Here is a 23,099-nt window from a genome sequence, read left to right as displayed (position 1 = left end):
CCTGACAGTGCATACAAGCGCACCGCCACCAAGAGTTACCACTAACTACCGACGGGACCCCAAGGACACTCCAGGAGACAGATGCCTGGACCAGATGGGGCTCATGGAGATGGAGAGGAACACAGGAAGGCAGGCAGGCAGCGACGATGAAGACTCAGGCATCGAGAAGAACCAAGCGAGCTCTCCACGATCCAAAATTCCCTCCGATTGACCGACAACTGACAGACACGCTGACTGCAGTTTGCGAGCCAGTGAGTTCATGACCATCCAGACATGCACAAAGTGTGTGTTCGTGGGGCGTTTTATTCCCCTTTGTCCATGGGTAACCCCGACAATTTCTTCTTTTTCAAAAACAAATCTGCATACGACCCCGTTCCCATTGAGGGATGCTTCGAGGCACATATCGTTCTCCTACCTCACGTGATTGGCCGCATGCGGTAAGTTTTGTGGACCTCTCCGTGGATTGGTTCCACAGACATTTACATTATCTTGACCAAATCCTGCTTCTATTTTTTTTGCATCTCTATTATCTTGACAAAGTGCTGATCCGAATTTCTCTCCCATCACGGCACGGTGGCTACCAGCCAGTTTCAACGAGTTTGGGGAGAGAGACGGTAAGCAAAAATGTGACAGTATTATTTGCTATACATTACGATATCTGTACTTGGGATCAATCTAAAAAGTCAGTTCAACATTGATCACGTGTATATCTTCCTGCTCTATATCTTTTTGTGTAACATACTGTGCTTATTATATGTCCATCCAAAAGTTGTGTTAAATTCAAATATTTCCATGTCGTCTGACTGTCATCTTCTCTCTTTGCAGCATGACTACCAAGTGTGCAACTGCATTAGACTGGTTGAAGGCCGTGCCTGTCATCGCCATTGTCCACGATCTGGTGTTCTCCAGCTGGACAACTGGCAGCATTGCAAGGCCGGTACGAGCTTGGTGCTAGGACTTGATAACTCTCTGATGTGTAGAATGAGCAGCCAGTGAAGATAAACTTCTTCGATGATTTGGCTGATTGGTTGTAATATCATAAAATCCTGAACTCGCCAGCAAGTTCATCAAGATTAATTGCTGGGAATGACACCACCTTCAAGTTCCACTCCATTGAGTCCAATAGCATACTAACTTTGACATACAGTGCATTCAGAAAGTATTCAGACCCCTTCACTTTTTTCACATTTTGTTATGTTGCAGCCTTATCCTGAAATCGTTTAAATGCATTTTTCCCCTCATCAATCTACACTCAATACCCCATAATGACAAAGAGAAATCAGGATTTTAGAAAGTTTTGCAAATTTATTTTAAAAAAAAAACTGAAATATCACATTTACATAAGTATTCAGACCCTTTGCTATGACACTTGAAATTTAGCTCAGGTGCCTCCCATTTCACTTGATCATCTTTGAGATGTTTCTGCACCTTGATTGGAGTCCACCTGTGGTAAATTCAATTGAGTTGACATGATTTGGAAAGGCACACACCTGTCTATATAAGGTCTCACAGCTGACAATGCATATCAGAGCAAAAACCAAGCCATGAGGTCGAAGAAACTGCCTGCAGAGCTCAGAGACAGGATTGTGTCGAGGCACAGATCTGGGGAAGCCTACAAAAAAATTTCTGCTGCATTGAAGGTTCCGAAGAGCACAGTGGCCTCCATAATTCTTAAATGGAAGAAGTTTGGAACAACCAGGACTCTTCCTAGAGCTGGGGCCGCCCGGCCAAACTGAACAATCGGGGGAGAAGGGCCTTGGTAAGAGAGGTGACCAAGAACCCGATGGTCACTCTCGCTGAGCTCCAGAGATCCTGTGTGGAGATGGGAGAAACTTCCAGAAGGACAACCATCACTGCAACACTCCACCGATCTGGGCTTTATGGCAGAGTGGCCAGATGGAAACCTCTCCTCAGTGAAAGACACATGAAAGCCCGCTTGGAATTTGCAAAAAAGGCACCTAAAGGACTTTCAGACTGTGAGAAACGAGATTCTGTGGTCTGATGAAACCAAGATTGAACTGTTTGGCTTCTGTCTTGCCAGGTGTGTGCCTTTCCAAATGATGTCCAATCAATTGAATTTACCACAGGTGGACTCCAATCAAAGTGTAGAAACATCTCGAAGATGATCAAGAGAAATGGGAGGCACCTGGGCTAAATTTCTAGTGTCATAGCAAAGGGTATGAATACTTATGTAAATGTGATATTTCCGTTTTTTATTTTTAATAAATTTGCAAAACTTTCTAAAATCCTGTTTTCTCTTTGTCATTATGGGGTATTGAGTGGTGATTGATGAGGGGAAAAATGCATTTAAACGATTTCAGCATAAGGCTGCAACATAACAAAATGTGAAAAAAGTGAAGGGGTCTGAATACTTTCTGAATGCACTGTATATTGTTGCTCCTTCATAACTTAATCAAAATCCTGAAATGGCCTTCCCTGTGCCATTATAGGTGAACCATTCAAACATGCACCAGAGTAGTTCAAAGAGCCGGCTAAGAGTATCTTCTCAAGGCAAACTGTGATGAGCACCAAGTGCTGCCTATAAAATGTCCTACGCCACTTCACTTAAGTGAACAAGTAAATAAAAAATTGTGTGGTTTAGTTTATTATCCCATACAAAATGTACTTGTATTCAGCGTAGCACCATGTATGAGCTTTAAATGGAAAAAGTAAATTTGACATGGTGCTGAATTCCGTAGTTGATGACAACAGCAGTATACAGCTTGACGGAGCACTGCTCTCCCCTTTGGGCCTCATACCTTGCTCAGCTTGATGCCATGGAAACCGAGGCCTTGAAGCTAATTGAAATCTCCCACGATGAAGCTATGTCTCTGGGCCTTTTACTTTCACATATCAGGCAGGTTGGTCGTCACTCGGTCTTCAACTGCCTCATTTATGGCCTTGCACCCTTTGCCCTTTTCTTGCTCTGCCCCAAATATCTCACCCTCCCAGGTTTCTGCAGGGCGCACGTGGTATGCCAGTAACCCACTTCTGGTGAAACTCCCAAAATCCAGGCCTACTGCTCACTGCCACTCATTTGTTCCTCTTCTCTCACACTTGTGGAACCATCTTCCTCAGACTGTTCAATCTCACTCTTTCCTCCAATGCTTTAAGACATTTGTAGCACCATCTTAGGTCACTCCCCCACCCCCATCTCTACCCATGATCTTATCTGCCCTCATCAACCCTCCACAACCCACCTCTTTCTGCATTGCACTTCATCGGGTTTCCTCCTCCTCACCCACATCTTCGTTTTTCATTTTTGTAACCAGCTTCTGCGATTGACAGCTTCAGCTTTCACCTGTAACCAGCTTGTTCACCGCCCTGTTTCCTCCTCTCCCTCCCTTTTGCCTCGTTCTTCTCCATGTCCTTTCTTCCTCCAAGTCTACTTTTATTTTGCCCCTCTACATTGCCGTTGGTGTCCCGGCTTCGATTTTCACTGTTCCGTTTGTTCCGTTATGTCCTGGTTCATTGTGTGTGGTATCTCCTCCATAAGCCCCGGCTCTGAATACCAAAACGCGAGGCTAAAGTGATCCGAGAAGAAATGAGACGAACACGATTTATTACAGACAAGTCGTAGAAGCAAGTTTCACTCATGGTCAGACTCTGACCTTGAGAATAATAATGATCGGAAAGCATCACACCAATGTGCCTTTAGCTGCAGTGTGGGGGCACAAACAGCTGCTCCTCGTGAACACAATGATGAATTGTGTTGTATTATCCAACAGTGCAAAAAAGACCCAAGTTGTAGTGTTATAGCAGATGTGAAGGTGAATGGCAGCCACAGAGTTTGTAGTCTGTTTTAGGTGAAGCGGCATTGACAGAATTCCTATCCTGGGTACCTAGAAACGTCTGAGCTGCAGGTGGTCACAGCTGCTACTGGAGATCACATGCCACCTGGGCTTCAAAACAACGAAGTTGAGTTGTATAGTAGGAAACGTAAACCACACATGCTCGCATGCGTGTGTACTTGGAAGTGTCTGGTCTGATTATTGTGTTTTAGATGAGTTCAACTTACAGTCTTGACACGTATTATAAATGTGCGTTTGTTGCAGTTGGTTTGGTGTGTTCTGATATTTACTGAAGTGGTAACTCAATTCGATATACAAATATGAGGTGTATTGAGCACACCGTCCTTCATTGACTGATGTGCTGAAATGGATGTTGCCCCAGCTATTGTGAAATGCTCTTCCTACCATGACAAACACTTGTTACCCTCGCCTGAGGAGAGGGTATTGCATTTGAGTCCGTTTGTCTGTCTGTCTGTCTGTTTGTTTGTCCGCACAGAATAAATATGATTTTCTCTGCAACCGTTGGTCTGATTGACTGGAAATTTTCATCATAGGTGCAACTCCACCTGTAGGAATTTTTAATGATAATTATGACGTCATGGGTCACGTGGTTCGGCCGCCATCTTGGAAAAACCGAATAACTTTGCACCTCTCTATCTCCAAAAGCACTGCATAGAAAAATTGAGACATGGCTCTTTGTAAAGAACTCTCCATGTGGAATAACATCTGTTAATGATGATGTCATAGGTGCCTCCATTATGACGTCATAATTCGACAAGTACAAAACTTCATCCGATGAAGATGAAATTTCTTGAGCATAATCTTGGGGATAAATGGGTGGAGAAAAAAAATTTGATGACGTCATCGGTCACGTAGTTCGGCCGCCATATTTGTTTTAACACAAAAGCCTTAAAAACCACTGAAAAACATCCTGGCGAGGGTCTGCAATCTCTGATTGCTCTTTCTTGTTTTTATCTTGCAATTACAGCAATGATAAAAGTATCTTGGACCACAACTAGTCTTGTTTACCTGCTGAATATATTGAATTTAAACTACATCAGGATTAACCATATTGTTATGCAGGTTTGAATCCGGCATGTCACGTCAAAGAGACCACAACAGTCGACCGCTTTGAAGACCTCCTTGCCAGATCACGTGCCTAGGAACCACGATATCATGCAAATTGGAAGTCCCAAAGCAGCCCAGTGTTGCGCTCATTGGTGTCACGTGACTGGGTGTAGTCTTAGGCCGAACAACCTAAGTCACATGACGCAGTCTTACCAGCAGCATTGAGGCCGCGATCAATTATTTCCCTCTTTTGGTCTAGAAAACCACCAAATGAAGCAATCACCACAGTCACAATTCACCCCCAAGACAAAGCGTATTTAATAATAGAACGACAGAGACAGAGACAGAGGATGGGGGAAGGAAGGGGTAGGAGAAAGAGAGGGGTGGGGGAGAAAGGGATTCAGTTGGGCCCTGGTGGGTGAGATATGGGGGAGGTGAGGAGGAGAGACAGGGGAGGAAGGAATGGAGGAAGAAAGGAGGGGGGTGATAGGGTCTAGGATAGGGGGATAGGGAGAGGAAGCCTCATCACATGTCACTATAGTCTGCACTCCGGAAGGTAGGGGTGGTGCGAGGAGGGGAATGGGAGCGAGGGAAAGAGAGAGGGAGGATGTGGAGAAAGGGAGAGGAGGGAGTAGGGGTGGGGGGAGTGAGGGTGCGTGGCTGAGGTGGGTAGAAAGAGGGGGAGGTAAGATCGAGGAGGGGGGAGGAAAAAGCGAGGAGCGGGAGGGAAGAGTGAGGAAGGGACAGAGTGGGGGGGGGGGGGGGGGGGGAGGGGAGGGGTAAATCCAGCAGACGTGACACCCAGTTTAACGTACATCCGAGAGACAACAAACATTGATGAATCACCCTGCCTGTGAAACACCGTGATGGCAGTTTATAGCTGGGTATGGATTCAAACCCAGGCTTGCCGGCTTAGAACAAGTGTGCATACCTCTCAGACATCGTACTTGTCCTGTTGCTTTTTATCCTCTAATTTATTTTGCCTTCCTAACTCCTGGGATGTCCTCGTGGAGTACCAAGCTGCCATATCACCACGGAAGTCAATTGACTTAAACGCTCAAGCAAGCACTCCAAGAAGTGCCATCACGTAAAAGTTAATGACGTCATATGCAGTGGCACCTTTAAAAAAAATTACTTTACAGCACATCTTTTTTTTTCGTGGTACAAAACTTTAAACAAACATTTCAACAATAAGAGACATTCCAAAACTTTTCGGTTCGCTCTCGTCAGGGAAAATCGCGAACAGAATGAAGCAGCAACAAAAACACGTTTTTATAGATTCAGAGTAATAAGCTCAATGTTCATTGGTTGATGCAGGAGGCACCCAGTAACCAATAGGACAGGAGGATGGATCAATGGATCATCTGTTGATGATTCACCAATATTCATCCTTGGAGTTAACATGGCTAATACAAATATAATGTATGGACAAATTCCTTTTATTGACAAAGTATTTAGGATAATTTGACTCGATAAATATTGCTGCCATTATGCGTAGGTGTGAGATACTGCGTGCCTTGCTCACGGTTCGGAACCAACTTTCATGATATTACTCAAAAGATGAGATCCAATTGTTGAAGCACAGGGAACGACAGCCATACTTTGTACATTCCTACATGTCCGCTGTGATTGTCTTTGTCCAGTTGGTAAATGGTGTCTGACATTGAGAGGGGATGCGCTGATTAATGTGATCCATCATTCACAAAACAGAAATTCAATGCAGCAGAATTTTTTTTTTTGTAGGCTTCCCCAGATCTGTGCCTCGACACAATCCTGTCTCTGAGCTCTGCAGGCAGTTCCTTCGACCTCATGGCTTGGTTTCTGCTCTGATATGCATTGTCAGCTGTGAGACCTCATATAGACAGGTGTGTGCCTTTCCAAATCATGTCCAATCAATTGAATTTACGACAGGTGGATTCCATTCAAGGTGTAGAAACATCTCAAAGATGATCAAGAGAAATGGGAGGCTCCTGAGATAAATTGCAAGTGTCATAGCAAAGGGTATGAATACTTATGTCAATGTGATATTTCAGTTTTTTCTTTTTCATAAATTTGCAAAACTTTCTAAAATCCTGTTTTCTCTTTGTCATTATGGGCTATTGAGTGTAGATTGATGAGGGAAAAAATGAATTTAAACGATTTCAGCATAAGGCTGCAACATTACAAAATGTGAAAAAAGTGAAGGGGTCTGAATACTTTCTGAATGCACTGTACATGGATGTCTGTTTTTTTTCATACCTCGTATGGAAGCAAACATGGAATAGCATTTGACTCACAGACACAAACTAGAGCAGGGATTAGCCCTGCGGGCCCCATGACGATCATCATGGTTCCCTTTTTGGGGCAATGTTTTTATGGCTGGATGCCCTTCCTGATGCCAACCCTTTAGTCGCCTCTTACGACACGCAGGGATATGGTGTACCCATTCTAAACCAAAGCACACACCGGCACATTCATCCCAGCAAGCTGGTACTCAATTTTGCCGACCTCGGAAGGATAACAGGCTGAGTCAACCCCACTGGTGTTAATTCAACAATCGACCGGGATTCAAACTCAGGATCCTAGGATCCCAAGTCAGCACCCTAACTGCTAAGCCAAAATCAGGCTTGATTATTTTGATTTATTTTGATGTTTGGGTTGATTATTTTAGATACACACAATGGGGATGGTTGATGGTGTTGTAGAAGTCCATTTCTAACAATTGCATTTCTAACATTTCTAATTGTATTTCCATTTCTAACAATTGCATAAGCGATGCAATATCACATTTAATTACTTTACACATATGCTGAGACACTCATTAAATAAATAACTATGCTATATTAAACATCCTTAACCCACTAAGAGTCATTTCCACTGCAATATTTTCATGTTGAAAGAATATTATGAACTTGGTAATGTTAATTTCTTTTTTATTTGATTGCTTAGTGCTTTATTCATGAGGGTCACCTCTATGGTTAGATGAAGTACATAATACACTGCTATACAAATATTGACTGAAGTACAGTGTCTCATGTGATTGCACAGGTGCTGATGATGCATTTCCAGGAGATGGCCGGTTTGATGTGCAGAACCAGGTGAAGCAGTTGCGCACCCCAGGTGTAGTTCAAGGCATGGAACTAACAAGGTCGCTGAGGGCCACTGCATTGCAAACGACATCTTTGCCAGCACTTGGAGATGCAGTGCTTACAGTGACCGGTCTGACATCACAACGACATGCCGCTCAGCACTCTGGATCAGCTGGAGCTCTTAACCAGGTTGCTCAGTCCTATGTACCTGGTGAGTGTCTGCATGTGAAGGAATGACAGAGGTAGGATAGAGGTGCAGAAGGGCAGAGACGTTTGAATTGAAGTTGAAATATATATTTATACAATATACATATAGTCATATATATATATGTGTATATATATATATATATATATATATATATATATATATATATATATATATATATATATATATATATATATATACACACATTTATTTATTTATTTTACGGACTTGTTTACGGCTTTTATGTAAATTTTCATTGCGATGTTTATGTCACAGCTTACAGTTATATAAATGACAATTTTCTAATGATAGATATTGATTGAGGTTTTTTTTATTTTTTACGAATACATTTGTTTTTTATGTAAATTTCATTTACGGACGCTTTCCGCCGACGGCTCTGATTTTTTCCCTGATGTAATGGCTTTGATATCCGGCGGCATGCCAAATTTAAGCTTTCTGCGACATCTGGAAGGTACCGAACATTAATATCAGTCAGTCAGTCAGTCAGTCAGTGAGTCAGTGGTTAGAAAGGGCTTTATATATTAGATATCTAATTCTTTTTTAAAAGAAGAAAGGCACATCCAAACAAAAACGTTACGAGATATACTCTGCTAATTTAAGTAATAAGCAAAGAAAAGATCTGGTCTTAGGCGATGTTCACAGCAAGCTTCCTCAGGCCAAATTGACATGTATATATATATATATATCATCATGTCGCCCCGCCGTTACAGCGTTGGTGTTAGGTAACAGACTGCGCGAACGTTTTAGGAGCAACAGACCTTGCGCAGAAGTCAGTCACTCCCTCTCGCCAAACAACCCAAAGTCCAGTGGCAGGCCGAGGCCCGACAACCGGAAGGGAAGTGTGGTGCAGTGGCTCGCCGGACGCACAGGGAATACCCGTAGTGCACCGCCCTTATTTTACAGCATACCACAGGTGCTGCTGGTTAATGCAGTAACTCGCTGCCGTTGTTCCAGTAAGACCGGACATCCGCCAAACGAGCTCATCATTCATCCCAGCAAGCTGGTACTCAATTTGCCGACCTCGGAAGGATGACAGGCTGAGTAGTGAGTCAACACCCCTGGCGTTAATTCAGCGGTCGACCGGGATTCGAACTCAGGATCCTAAGATTCCAAGCAGGCACCCTAACCGCTAAGCCAACACCAGGGATAGAATCCATCATAGTGGATTCTATGATGGTGAACTGCCCAGGCCCTGATGCAGCAAAGCTGCCCCAAACCATAATATATATATACAGTCACGTGAAAAAGTAAGTACACCCCATGTAAATTTTTGACTTTTTCAACATATTTCAACATACAGCTATTTGATAAAGGTGGGCGCGATTCGGAAAATTTTAAGTCCGCTTACCGCTTATCCGCTCCGCCAGCCCGTGTAGTCCGATTCGCTTATCCGCTTCAGCGGCCGAAAATCTTAGTCCGCTTACCGCTTATCCGCTTATCCGCTTCGATTCGATTTTTTTAAAGCGCTTCGACGTTTTTAAAGCGCTTTTTGATGTTTCTAAAGGGAATTTAATGCGTTTTAAGCCTAAATAGCCATTTCTAACTACTACAAAGACAAACAAAGCTTTTAAGATCAAAAATATACATTTTTATTTAAATAAAATTTATTCAAAATTTATTGAAATAAAGTTTTCCACTCGACTCTACTCTACTCTACAGTTAATTTAAATATAATTTTAATATATGCAAGTTACATTAAAGAAAAATCAATTTGCCCGTCCTTTCTTTGACAAGAGAGTCTACTAGTCAACAGACTGGCAGTCTGTTGACTAGTCCTCGTCTTCCTCCTCCACCTCGTGGGCCTTCTTGAGGAATTGTCTGTGTCCATTGTCACGTTGATCTCAGCCGACTCGATTGAGTCCAGCGACATCCTGCTCTCGCTGCGCGCGAGCTGAGGGGTCAGGGCGCAGATCTCCTGACTGTCCTCCACGTCCCCCATCATGTTGACCGCCGGGTTGTGGATGTCGCTGTGCTGGGACTGCTGGTTTGCGTCGCTCGTGTGCCTGTCCCTGGCACTGCCGCTGGGCTGGAGAGTCAGAAATCTCTCCATCTTGACGTTATTGCCGCTCTAGCGTCCAGTAAAATATTCAGTTTTCACTTATTATTCACTTAAATAAATATTCACAATTCTAGAGTAACGGCTCAGGCTAACAGCTGATTTGGCGAATCGCGATGCGCTTTAATTTTTCGGTAGTCCGCTTACGCTTATCCGCTTCGGTTTCCGGGGGTTGTTCCGATTCGCTTATCCGCTTCGAAAACGTTAGTCCGCTGCAGCGGATAAGCGGATAAGCGGACTTTCGAAGCGGACCGCCCACCTTTGCTATTTGATCTTCATTTCAACAATATTCATAGATAAAGGTGATATAATATAACAAATATCATGAAACATTTACATTTTGTAGTCCATTGTATAAAAACTAAAATAAACATAAATGCAAATTTCACATGTGGAAAAAGTAAGTACACCCTTGGCTCTAATAGGTGGTATTGACCCCTTTGGCAGAAACAACCTCAAGTTGGCGTTTCTTATAACTGTCGACCAGTCTCTGACATCGACTGGGAGAAATTTTTGCCCACTCCTCCATGCAGAATTCTTTCAGCTGTGCAATGTTTGAGGGGTTTCTTGCATGCACAGCTCGTTTCAAATCCCCCCACAACATCTCGATGTGATTTAGATCCGGGCTTTGACTTGGCCATTCCAGAACCATCCATTTCTTTCTTTTCAGCCATTCCTTGGTGGTTTTACTGGTATGTTTAGGGTCATTGTCATGTTGCAAGGTCCACCTTCGGTTGAGCTTCAACTTTCCGACAGATGGCCTCAAATTATCCTCAAGCACCCTCTGGTACAATGAAGAATTCATAGTGGATTCTATGATGGTGAGCTGCCCAGGCCCTGATGCAGCAAAGCTGCCCCAAACCATAATATTTCCACCACCATGCTTTACAGTTGGTATCAGGTTCTTGTGGTCAAATGCTGTCTTTGGTTTTCGCCAAACATGTCTTCTGGTACTGTGGCCAAATAGCTCTACCTTTGCCTCATCTGTCCAGAGCACATTGTTCCAGAAGTGCTGGTCTTTGCCTCGGTGTTCATTGGCAAACTTTAGTCTTGCCCTGATGTTCTTTCTGGACAGCAAAAGGTTTCCTCCTGGCACACCTCCCATGTAGATCAAATTTGTGCAGCCTCTTTCTAATGGTGGAGTCGTGCACTTTGTCATCAACAGTTGCAAGAGCTACCTGTAGGTCCCGTGATGACATTCTGGGGTTCTTCGAGACTTCTTTCAGCATCTTGCGGTCTGCTCTCGGGCTGAACTTGCTGGGCCAGCCTGGCCTGAACAAGTTGGCAGTTGTTTGGAATCTTCTCCACTTGAAGATGATCTTCCGGACAGTCGAATGATTGATTTCAAATTGTTTGGATATCTTTTTAAATCCCTTCCCAGATTCGTAGGCATCTATAACCTTCTTTCTGAAGGCCTCAGAGAGCTCTTTTGATCTAGGCATGGTGACACCGCACACTTCAACAACAAAGAGCAAACCAAACTAAATGTCTGATGTTTAAATAAGGCAGGTTCCTCCAAGATCCTCTCTAACGATGTGCTAATCATTTGCACCTGAGCTGGTGCACCTGATTCTAATTTTAGGTATTTGAAGTAGTGATAAATGTAGGGGTGTACTTACTTTTTCCACATGCGAAATTTGCATTTATGTTTATTTAAATTATACAATGGACTACTAAATGTAAATGTTTCATGATATTTGTTATATTATATCACCTTTATCTCTCAATATTGTTGAAATGAAGATCAAATAGCTGTATGTTGAAATATGTTGAAAAAGTCAAAACTTTACTTGGGGTGTACTTACTTTTTCATGTGACTGTAGTTAGTGTAAATCTGCTGGTGAGAAACAAGGGTATTATGCTGGCTTGATAAAAGTGTTTGTCAACACATCATATTCATCTCCATTCTAGAAAATGCTGTCAGCTGTTTTTAAAAGACCAGGAAAATGGGGAGAGTGTGTATTTGTTCAGTCCAACCGATTTTCAAATTATTTTAAAGACTGATAAAGCATGCTAAGTTGAGTTCAGACTGTGCTTTTTTTCAAATAGATTAATGTGTTCAGCAATTTCATAAAGGGATTTAAAGTGAAATAAAATTGGAAACTAACTGATCGAGCCGAATTCTGGTTTTGAAACTTTTCCTTTTGATTAGTTTTCGTTCAAGATTAATATTGTGTGGTTGCCTATTTGGTGTCTGGGGCTGGCAGGATAGCCGAGTGGTATGCACACTGGCCTCAGAGCTGCCTAGCCTGGGTTTGAATCTCGGCCCAGCTATAACTGCCATCCTGGTGTTTCGCAGGCATGGACATACATCAACATGTGTGCCGCGATGGATGTTCAAATGGTAGCACCGTCTACCATCATTAGTTGGTAGCTGTTAAACATTACATGGTGTCTTTTGCAAAGAGTAGGCGAGCTATCACCGCCACACTGAACAAGTTATAAATTACTGCACTGAATGATTGCAAATTGCCATGTCAATGAACTGCTTTGGTAGCACCAATGTTCTGTAAGGTGTGTGGTACAATCCAGGTGTATGCAGTTTGCAAAATATTTATCATCGCTGCTGATGAACGACATTGTATGTGAAAACATTTTGTGTTTGTGTTCGCCAGGTGAGCAGGGGAACATCATTGAATCTTCATCGTCTTCTGAAATTCCGATTGTTTATCGGACATTTGGTAAAAAACCACATAATCCAGACAGACTCAACTTGGACAGGTGAGACAGGTCTCAAAGAAAAGATATGCCTGCAATGCATCATGCAACCTTTTTACTGCTTTTGAAATTGATGAACTTGCAAACAATACCGCTATGTATATTGTATATGATAAGGCCAAACAAAATGTTTTTTTTTTGCTGTTTTCTGAGGAATTACCGTACTGTAAGATACCCTCCTCTAAAACCTAGTGGCACCTTGTTATGTCTGTCTCTGGTGTATGCTCCCCTTCCACCCCTTCCCTCACTTCAAATGGCATGCCTCAATTCTGTTTTTACTTCCAAATCTTATGTTCCCATCCGCTCACTCCCGGTACCCATCCTTCCCTGTCGTACCAAACTGCTCTTGAACTTTGTCTTTTGCACCTGAGAAGGAGGAGAAGTTTCTGGCAACACTCAACTGATTCTGCAACTGGATTGGATGGCATCAGCCCACGTGTCCTAAAAACATACTCCGTACTGTTCTTGCACTCTGTCCTTTTCACCCTAAAATTTTCCCTTTGTCATCTCAATCTGTTTGAAAATCAGCCAACATCACATTATGTAAAAAGGTTCAAAAACCGATCCCCTTAACTACAGACCTATCAGTTTACTTTCAATCATCAGATCATGGAATCCATCATCTCAGTTTATATGAAATCCTTCCTTTTCTCCAACGGCCTCATCTCAGATCACCAATTTGGATTCAGACTAGTTCACTCCACCTTGGACATGCTACTCCTACTCTTCGAACAATGGAAGAAGCCTGGTGTTGGCTTAACGGTTTCAGGTGGCTGGCTTAAGATCTTAGGATCTTGAGTTCAAGCTCCTGTCGTGTGGTTGAATTAACACCAGGTAGGTCGACACAGCATGCCATTCTTCTGAGGCTGGCAAATTGAGTACCAGCTAGCTGGAAAGGGAGCATTGCATCAGAGGCACAGCCACGCCCCTAGAAAATGATGCAGCCAACCAGCCACAGGCTGCATACAAATAAACAAAAAAAACAATGGACGGAGGCCCTGTATGTCAGAAATGGCCTCCGATGCTTCTCTGGACATATCTTGTACTTTCGATATAGTCTGGCATCCTGCCTTGCTCTCCAAGCTCAATTGACAACAGCAACAATATTGTTGTGGATATGAGAATGTTTTTTTATTTTATTGTTGTGGTAAAATGTTGTTGTAAAAGGTTGTTGTAAAATATCACCCCTCCTCCCTCCGTTTGTGGTTGTATAAAGGTCAAAGGGCGTTCCCGTAGTTAGTCCATAAAACATACATGCAGGACACGATATATCTTTTTTGACAGTTATATCCTTATTATGTGTATTAGTGTAAGGCTGTGTCTTCCATTAATTGAAATACTCCATTGCACCAGTGAAAGAGAATAGATCCCCTTTCCTTCCCATCCCCAAAATCTCCCTTTCCTTCCCATCCCCAAAACCTCCATTTCCATATTACATCCCCTCTCGTCATTGCTGAGCCCTTGATTCCCAATCACCTCCCCTCCAATAACCGCCATTGACCATGTGCTTGAGTCAGAGAAGAAAGGCGTGTCTCCACCTCGTCAGAGGGGAGGAGGGGCGTGCCCGCCCGTCGTCATCCAGGGCGGAGCCCGAGGGTCGCGCGACCAACCAGGGCTGAGGTGAGCACCCCGATGGGCGTGTCCAAAACGCCGGCGGCGTAATCGCTGGAGGCGCTATAAAAGGCGCAAACGGAAGTGAGTAGTGAGTTGGTCACAAAGAGTTGGTCTGAGTCGGTTGCCAGAGGAGGGTCAGTGGTTGCGTTGGTTGCGGTGGTAAGAAGTCGGTGGTGAGAAGTGGTGGCGTCGAGGGGTCAGTGGTTGCGTTGGTTGCGTTGAGTTGTCAATGGTGAGGAGACACCAGGGCCAAGAGAGAGAAGGTGCCAAGGGCCATTACCAGCAGTTGCGCCAGAGACGGCAGAGGGCGCCCTGAGCTGAGCCAGAGAGGCAGCGTTGACTCCACCAGGCAGCTTCAACCCGTTACCCCGCGGGGACCAAATAGCGGTGGCATCGGTGGCCGTCGAGGTCCAGCCGACGTCCCGTGCGGGATCAAGCCCGAACCATCTGCCCCAGCTGAACCTTCCCATTCCTCCTTCCAACATTCATTCCATTCCATCCTTCTTGTATACGTGAGTTTGTTTTGTTTGTTCTGTCCCTGGGTATTTAATTAAGTCTGTAGGTAAGCTAAAATTTGCACTGTGTCACCTGCGACCTGCGTCTTATGTGTTGTAAATAAAACTTGATTGCTCCTTTTTGCTTGTGTGTGTAAATAATAAACCCCATTACTCGTCTGTACGTCTTCTCGTTTTATTCCTTTTTCCTCTTGCATTGCGTCGTTTTTGTCTTTTCCCTCATTGAGCAGCTGTGGTGCGATACGGCCAAAGTTCTGGGTGAATCGGGTGAATCAGGGATCCTGTAACGGTCGCGGCAATACCAAACCGCTCGGTAACTAACATCTTAAACCGCGATCAGTAACAATTGGTGTCTGGGAGTGGGATTCGAGGCCCGAACCAAATTTTTAAAACGAATAGAGGAAAAAAAAAAAAATTTTTGGTCAAAATTACGAGCTGCCGAAATTTGTTTTTTTTAAAGAAAAACCCGAATTTTGAAATCGCGCCATGGCTGGTCAAGGCGACGGGATGCCGGTGGGAGAGATAGACGGGGTAGAATCGACCCAGGACCTCGGGGAAATGTATGTGGAGGAAAGGGTGGAGGAGAGTAAAGAAGGTGTGGTTGAGGGGGTATCAGGTGCACAAAATGGCGCTCTCGCGCACGTGGTTACAGCGGCACCAAATTTAGCCACGCCCATGGTCACGGCAGCCGAGCCAGAGATGCCAGAGTACATGCGAGTCTTTATGATTCAAATGATGGCAAAAATGGATGCTCAGGGTGAGCGGTTGGGAAACCAAATTGTGGGAATGAGGGCTGATAGTGAGCGAATGGGAAACCAAATGGGGGTAATGGGAAACCAAATGGGGGTAATGAGGGACGAAGCGAGGGGTACCGGTGAGAAGTTAGACAATAATTTTGAGGGGATAGACAACGGGATAAAAGAGGTGAAAAATGGGTTAATGGGGTTAGAAAATAGGATGGAGGACAAATTGCGGGAAATAGGGGAACAATCTGCCCGGGAAATCAAACGAATGGGGAACCAGATAGAGGAGGTGCAAATCGGGTTAGAAAGTAAACTGGATGCTCAGAGGGATGAATTGGGACAGATGAGGGTGGCATCTACAAGGGAGATGGAGGAGATACGACGAGGTGTGAGTGAGGAGGTTTCGGGGCTACGCGAGGAGGTAAAGCGAGGTGAGAAGCGTATGGAGAAAGAAGTGAGGAATAATACGGCTAAGTTACAAGGGGGAATAGAAGATCTGACGGAGGAGGTGGAACAGCTGACGGAGGGACAAACGAAGTTAGTGGAGCAGGTTCAAAGGAACACTGCAGTACTCGGAGTGTTAAAGGCGACACAAAAAGAAATTAAAAATGACTTGATAGCGACACAGAGGCAATGTCAGATGGTACGTGAGGAACTGACAATGAGGGTGGACGAGGTGACAGAGATAATGGAGACAAAGGACCGGGAGGTAAGGATGCACATAGAGACGGTCACGGTAGCCTTAGAGGACGAACTTGAGGAGACGCACCGAGAAATAAAAGAGGTTAAACAAAAATTAGAGGAAGTGGAAGAAGAGGTGAGTGAAATTAAGAAGGGACGAACAGAAACTAAAAGAGAAATCCAGGAGGAGGTGATGGAATATGTGCAAGGTCGGTGCTCAACTCATGATGTGATGCTCACTAACCAAATAAAGAGTTTGCAGGTGGCAAAGGAGGTGCGGAGACGAGGTACGGAGGTGAGTGGCAATGTATATGATGTGAGGAAAGCTTCAGTCGGCTTGGGGATTGGTTTGGATCCGGGTGTTCGTGAGAGGCCGTTGGTGAAGTGTGCGACAGGTCTGGTGTGCGAAAAAAGAGGTGTGCGAGAATGTCCGACCATGGGGTGTGTGAGGAAAAAGTGCACGCCAAGGAGTGAGTGTGCTGTCGAGAGTGAGTCGGTAGTAGCGCGTGTGCGAGGGGGTACATGGAAGCGCGGTGTGGTGAGTGTTACGGAGGAAGTAACGGAAAAGTGTGCGCGAGAAAGGTGTGTAACGGACGGGTGCATGAGGAAAGAGTGTGCTGTCGAGAGTAAGGGTGAGTGCGCTGTCAAGAGTGGAGGTGAGAGTAGTGAGAGTGACACGGAGCGTGAGTTGGTTGTGACAGGTGAGCGAGAATGTACACCTGGAATGGAAGGATGCACACCTGGAATGGTAGAGCGTGAGTGGGAATGCACGCTGGAATTGGTAGTGAGGCACGTAGTTGGGTGTGCGGGTGAGAGCACACCTGTGATTGTCACAAAGGAGGTGACCGAGAAAGGGGTGCGAAGAGGTGTGTTGGTGAGGTGTGCGAGCGACGAATGTGTGCCAAGGTGTTCGGTGGTCAGGTGTGTGACCAAGTCTGTGAGCGGAATGAGTGTACCTGGGTGTGTAAGAGAAGGTACGACGAGGAGCATGGAAACGGCTGCATGTATGAGCAAGAAAGGGGTAGCGTATGCATGTAAGTGTCCAGGTGAAGCATCGACGGTAACCGGTTTAGCGGTTAGAACGACTTATAGCCGAATCGGGCCCTCGGTGCGCGTCGGGCAGCTTCGCGTGCCGCGAGGACCAGCGGGGATCCGAACCACGGCGGTTTCGAAAGAACCGCCGTACGCGATCCACGCTGTGCCTCGCTTGGAACGGCCGCGTCCGGGCTCCACTAGGCGGAGCGGGCAGCTGGATAGGAAGGGTCGTCATGGCGACCACGTTTTGTTGAGACGTGCCGGCAGGTCGAGATCGGGACATTGGATGGCTCCACGCCGAGGTGGTGCGTGGGATCTCGGCTCGGGTAAGCCCCCGTCCCTGCCCCGAATGCGGGACGCATCCAGCCGCTGGCACAAAACGACCCGCGTTCATTGCTCGGCCATACGAAGCCGGGCGGTAGACGTGAATTGACGCACCGAGAGGATGTAATAAGTAGACGGGTGATAGTGATAGTGATCGTGATTTGATACGAAATTTATAATAGTGGGTAGAATTGGCAGTAAATGGAAAATTTTTGAATTGGTTGGAATTTGGACAAGCAAAATTGATAGAGAGACCCCCGATGTGGTGGGATGGCAAATCCACCATCCCTCACAGGTGGGGCAAAGGAGCAATAGATTATGGGGTGTATGGCAGTGAAAACTAGCCCGGGTGGGTTAGGATATTGATAGGGCCCTAGAAGATGACATTAGGTGACGTTAAGGTTAGTTAGTGACTGATACCTGTAGTGGGGACGCAGGTAGATTAGTGTGGATGATAATGACGAGGGAGCGCAATAGTTTAAAGGGACGACTGGGAAGCGCAAGTTTCAGAGGGGAGTAGTTAGCTGAGATGATGCCGTGTGGTTGAGAATTGCACAGGTGTGCAACTGGACAGGTGTGTGGAGCAGTGTATGAGTAGTGAGTGTTGTGGATCAGCGCGAATGCGCTTGGGGAGAGAAGGGTGCAGGCGGCACCAAGTATGAGAGCACAGGTGTGAGAGCACAGGTGTGCAAGTAAAGGTGGTGTGGAGAGAGTTGGAGTAAGTGGTACGGAGTGGTGTGCATGGTGCGAAGGTGTGGATGGGGGAAGAGTGGACCCCCTTTCACGAGTACCCGGGGCGGGTAGTGTAAGTGTTAGGTAGAGGGTATAGGTAAATTGTGGTTGGATATTGGCATTTGTGGTGCGGTTGCAGAATGGTATTGTGGATGGGTGCATTAGTGTTGTGGAAATGGCTGGGCGTGTAGCCTGTTAGTGTGTGTAGTTGGTTTGGGCACTCCACCACTGTGAGGATGTCGGCCAGGTGAGGCCGGAGGTGGGCTCTGGGAGCCGGTAGTTGTGGATGGGGCCCGAGGATCCGGAGGACGGACCCGGGTAGCCCAGTGCCTGAGGGCACCAGGGGGTGACAGAGCCAGGAGAGGGCCTGCCCCAGTTAGTTAGGTTAGGGTGAGGAGCTAGGTAAGCTCGGGTGGCAACTGCAGTGGTGGAGGTGTGCAGGTGGGTAGACCTGCTGGGAGAGCTACACGTCGCAGCCCAGAAATTGTGCGAGGGCACCGGGAGATGAATCGGGGGAGTGAGACCCCAAATTGAGAAGCACCACAGTTTGGTCAATGGGAATTGGTTTTTAGAACCCATAGTGTAAGTTGGCCAATGGATTGGCAGGGAAAGACCCCGGGTAGTGTAAAGTGTGTTAAAATCATTTAGAGGATAGTTAGGATGAAGGATCTCCTCACACCGTCTGCATCCACTCACCTGAGGTGACAGGTACTCCGCACCATGCCATGTTTAATTATTTTTTACTGTGCAAATGTTTGGATTGTGAGACGCATCATGACGTGGGTGTGACATTGTGCTTTGATGTTCCATCTCTGCCTCCTTATGAGGATTGATGATGAATTTGGTGATGGCAAATTTTGAAGTAGAGGGATTGTGGAGACGAATTTGGTATAGGGGAAATATGGGGAAGACGTGACAGTAGTGACGAATTTGTAAATGTGTAGATTTTTGTACATATGGGGTAAGGGCAAGGGTAGGGTAGGTGACAGGGGGGTGATGTACGGTAGGGACGAGCTTTCTCACTTCGCCCTCCGTACGCATTTCGCCTTGCATTGCCTTATTGATGTGTACCCTTGTGACCTTACCCCTCGCTCAATTGTCTTGCCCCTTTTGTCTCCCACATGACCTGTGCGCCAATGGGTGCCGAGGGGAGCGTGCGTGGGTCGGCCATTGTGCGCCCGAAATTCCCAGAACCAGCTGTCTGCATCGATGCACCACATTATGGACCACATGCCTGTGGCCGAGCACCACTTATGGACCCCATGGGTTGGGGCATGGCCCCTCTGCTGGAACCGGCCATGAGGGCCTGAAATCTTGCTGGCGGACCTTGGCCACAGGGCACCGATGCCCCACAGGTGAACCACACTAGTCGGCCCTGTGGGCCATAAATAAAATAAATAAAAAGGACACATTGGGTGCAAGTTTTAATACAAATAGGCCGCCAGTAAGCAAAGCAAAAGAATGACAACATCTGGAAGAACAAATAATAATAACCAGCAGAGGGAGCCGAAGAGCAAGAGATCACCTGCAGGGTTAGGGGTTGTTGATTTTATTTTTATGGAACACTGATGAACTATGGTGACTGCACCGATTGGTGCTTGGGTGCTTGTATTGGTGCGTTTTTGGGTGCGTTCATGGTGCGTCGATGCAGAGCAGACTGTCTCCCCCCCAGAAAGAACAATCACAGGTCCTGGGTTAGTTTTGTAAATAAAAATAGCGTCAGTGTAAATAATGCTTCCCACCGTCAGTGTATAGTTTGAAGACCATTCCGCAATTCGGTTAACTGTGGGCGTAAGTCTGTTAGGCAGGGTGCAATGGAGCAGCGGGACACATTTATTTATGTTTTAAAACTGTCACACTCAGGGTCAGGTTAAAAGTAGAGGGAACTACACCTACGTGCCACACTAAGGTAAAAGTTATAGGCCCGGGACGTGCCTAAGGGGAGGAGGGTGCAGTGTTGTGGATATGAGAATGTTTTTTTATTTTATTGTTGTGGTAAAATGTTGTTGTAAAAGGTTGTTGTAAAATATCACCCCTCCTCCCTCCGTTTGTGGTTGTATAAAGGTCAAAGGGCGTTCCCGTACTTAGTCCATAAAACATACATGCAGGACACGATATATCTTTTTTGACAGTTATATCCTTATTATGTGTATTAGTGTAAGGCTGTGTCTTCCATTAATTGAAATACTCCATTGCACCAGTGAAAGAGAATAGATCCCCTTTCCTTCCCATCCCCAAAATCTCCCTTTCCTTCCCATCCCCAAAACCTCCATTTCCATATTACATCCCCTCTCGTCATTGCTGAGCCCTCGATTCTTAATCACCTCCCCTCCAATAACCGCCATTGACCATGTGCTTGAGTCGGAGAAGAAAGGCGTGTCTCCACCTCGTCAGAGGGGAGGAGGGGCGTGCCCGCCCGTCGTCATCCAGGGCGGAGCCCGAGGGTCGCGCGACCAACCAGGGCTGAGGTGAGCACCCCGATGGGCGTGTCCAAAACGCCGGCGGCGTAATCGCTGGAGGCGCTATAAAAGGCGCAAACGGAAGTGAGTAGTGAGTTGGTCACAAAGAGTTGGTCTGAGTCGGTTGCCAGAGGAGGGTCAGTGGTTGCGTTGGTTGCGGTGGTAAGAAGTCGGTGGTGAGAAGTGGTGGCGTCGAGGGGTCAGTGGTTGCGTTGGTTGCGTTGAGTTGTCAATGGTGAGGAGACACCAGGGCCAAGAGAGAGAAGGTGCCAAGGGCCATTACCAGCAGTTGCGCCAGAGACGGCAGAGGGCGCCCTGAGCTGAGCCAGAGAGGCAGCGTTGACTCCACCAGGCAGCTTCAACCCGTTACCCCGCGGGGACCAAATAGCGGTGGCATCGGTGGCTGTCGAGGTCCAGCCGACGTCCCGTGCGGGATCAAGCCCGAACCATCTGCCCCAGCTGAACCTTCCCATTCCTCCTTCCAACATTCATTCCATTCCATCCTTCTTGTATACGTGAGTTTGTTTTGTTTGTTCTGTCCCTGGGTATTTAATTAAGTCTGTAGGTAAGCTAAAATTTGCACTGTGTCACCTGCGTCTTATGTGTTGTAAATAAAACTTGATTGCTCCTTTTTGCTTGTGTGTGTAAATAATAAACCCCATTACTCGTCTGTACGTCTTCTCGTTTTATTCCTTTTTCCTCTTGCATTGCGTCGTTTTTGTCTTTTCCCTCATTGAGCAGCTGTGGTGTGATACGGCCAAAGTTCTGGGTGAATCGGGTGAGTCAGGGATCCTGTAACGGTCGCGGCAATACCAAGCCGCTCGGTAACTAACATCTTAAACCGCGATCAGTAACAATATGTTTATTTGCTCAAGGAAATTTTAACTCATGCAATATTGTGTCTGATTCCATATTTAATCAGATTTTCTTCTCTGTAAGTTTTCAAACTTTAGTTGTTGACATGCTTGCAGGAGAAATTCTGAAATAAAAAAATAAAAACTTCTGTTGCAAAGTTGGGTAATATGCATGTTTGTCTTCAAAAAGGGGGAAGAGGTATGTTGTGATACCAAGGAACTACTTGAATGTGACTGTTACGTACCTTTATACATAGCTGGATGTGGCTCCGTTGGTGGACGTCTTTGTGACTCCTGGGCTCGGATGGAAGTAAACCACTCGGAGATTCTGTCTGCCTTTGTCCATTACTATATTATACGTTTTAAAACGTATCACTTCATAGGCGATTTACGTACAGACAAACAGACAGACACAGAATAACAGACCAGACCAACTGCAATACTTGGTAATCTTCGATTTCTCAGGTAACAAACAAACACACCGGGGTGAAAACATAACTTACATCCACCTTTGGTGTTGGGGGTAATAATCTACATCAATAATCTATTCATGATCAACAAAATCGAAGGCTCTGCTATTTATACTATGAGAGATGTCTGTATGTGTGTGTCGCCATTTTTCTCAGAGATGGCTGAATGGATCTTTGTGAAACTTTCAGATGTTCATCAGTGAATGCCGGGGAGTGTTTTAGGCAAAATTTTGGAAAAAAGTTGGTTTTTTTATTTATTTATTTTTTAATTGCTCTGTAGCGCCTAAACCTTTGTAGCTATGTGGAAGGTAATATTAAATGTTCCCCGACCCCATTTCGTAGTGGGTGTAGGGAAGTGTTTTGGCCCCCACAAAAGTGGTTAAAAGTGGTCAAAAAAGTGGTTAGTGGTTAACACACCAATTGCCTCCTTTCCTACTACATCAAAAGGTTGTATTGGAATTTCATCGGCATCTATTCTATTTTCCAGCTCTTTCAGTGCATGCACCTCATATTGTATCTCCTCCCCTCTAACAACATGAAAGTGCATACCATACATGTAATAGTTAATACATGTTACATCCCCAAATAAAAGAAAGAGTATATTGTGCACCGCCTCCTGCTTCCCCGAAGAAAAACAGCATTTCTTTCTTTTTATTTATTTATTTAGATCATATGATTGGCTGTTTAACACTTGTTTTATATGAAAATTACATTTGGGTACTCAGAGTAGCTGTACCTTGACATT

General features: G+C 45.4%; 1 protein-coding gene across 2 annotated transcripts in view; it reads left to right on the top strand.

The window, feature by feature from the left end:
* LRRC49 (leucine rich repeat containing 49) overlaps positions 1-23,099 on the top strand; it is a 328,874-nt gene that overhangs the window by 22,455 nt on the left and 283,320 nt on the right. The window contains exons 2-4 of one of the 2 annotated variants that reach the window (XM_068106816.2): positions 826-937; positions 7,908-8,138; positions 12,825-12,930. In XM_068106816.2, the coding sequence (XP_067962917.2) occupies positions 826-937; positions 7,908-8,138; positions 12,825-12,930 (449 nt within the window). Of the gene's footprint in view, positions 1-825; positions 938-7,886; positions 8,139-12,824; positions 12,931-23,099 lie in introns of both variants that reach the window. The other variant, XM_068106815.2, reaches the window with a different exon arrangement.

This window comes from Myxine glutinosa, chromosome 2, assembly GCF_964187855.1.
Source record: "Myxine glutinosa chromosome 2, kmMyxGlut1.1, whole genome shotgun sequence".
NCBI lineage: Eukaryota > Metazoa > Chordata > Myxini > Myxiniformes > Myxinidae > Myxine > Myxine glutinosa.
Note: the sequence above shows the minus strand (reverse complement) of the source record. Positions and strands in the feature narration are given on the sequence as shown.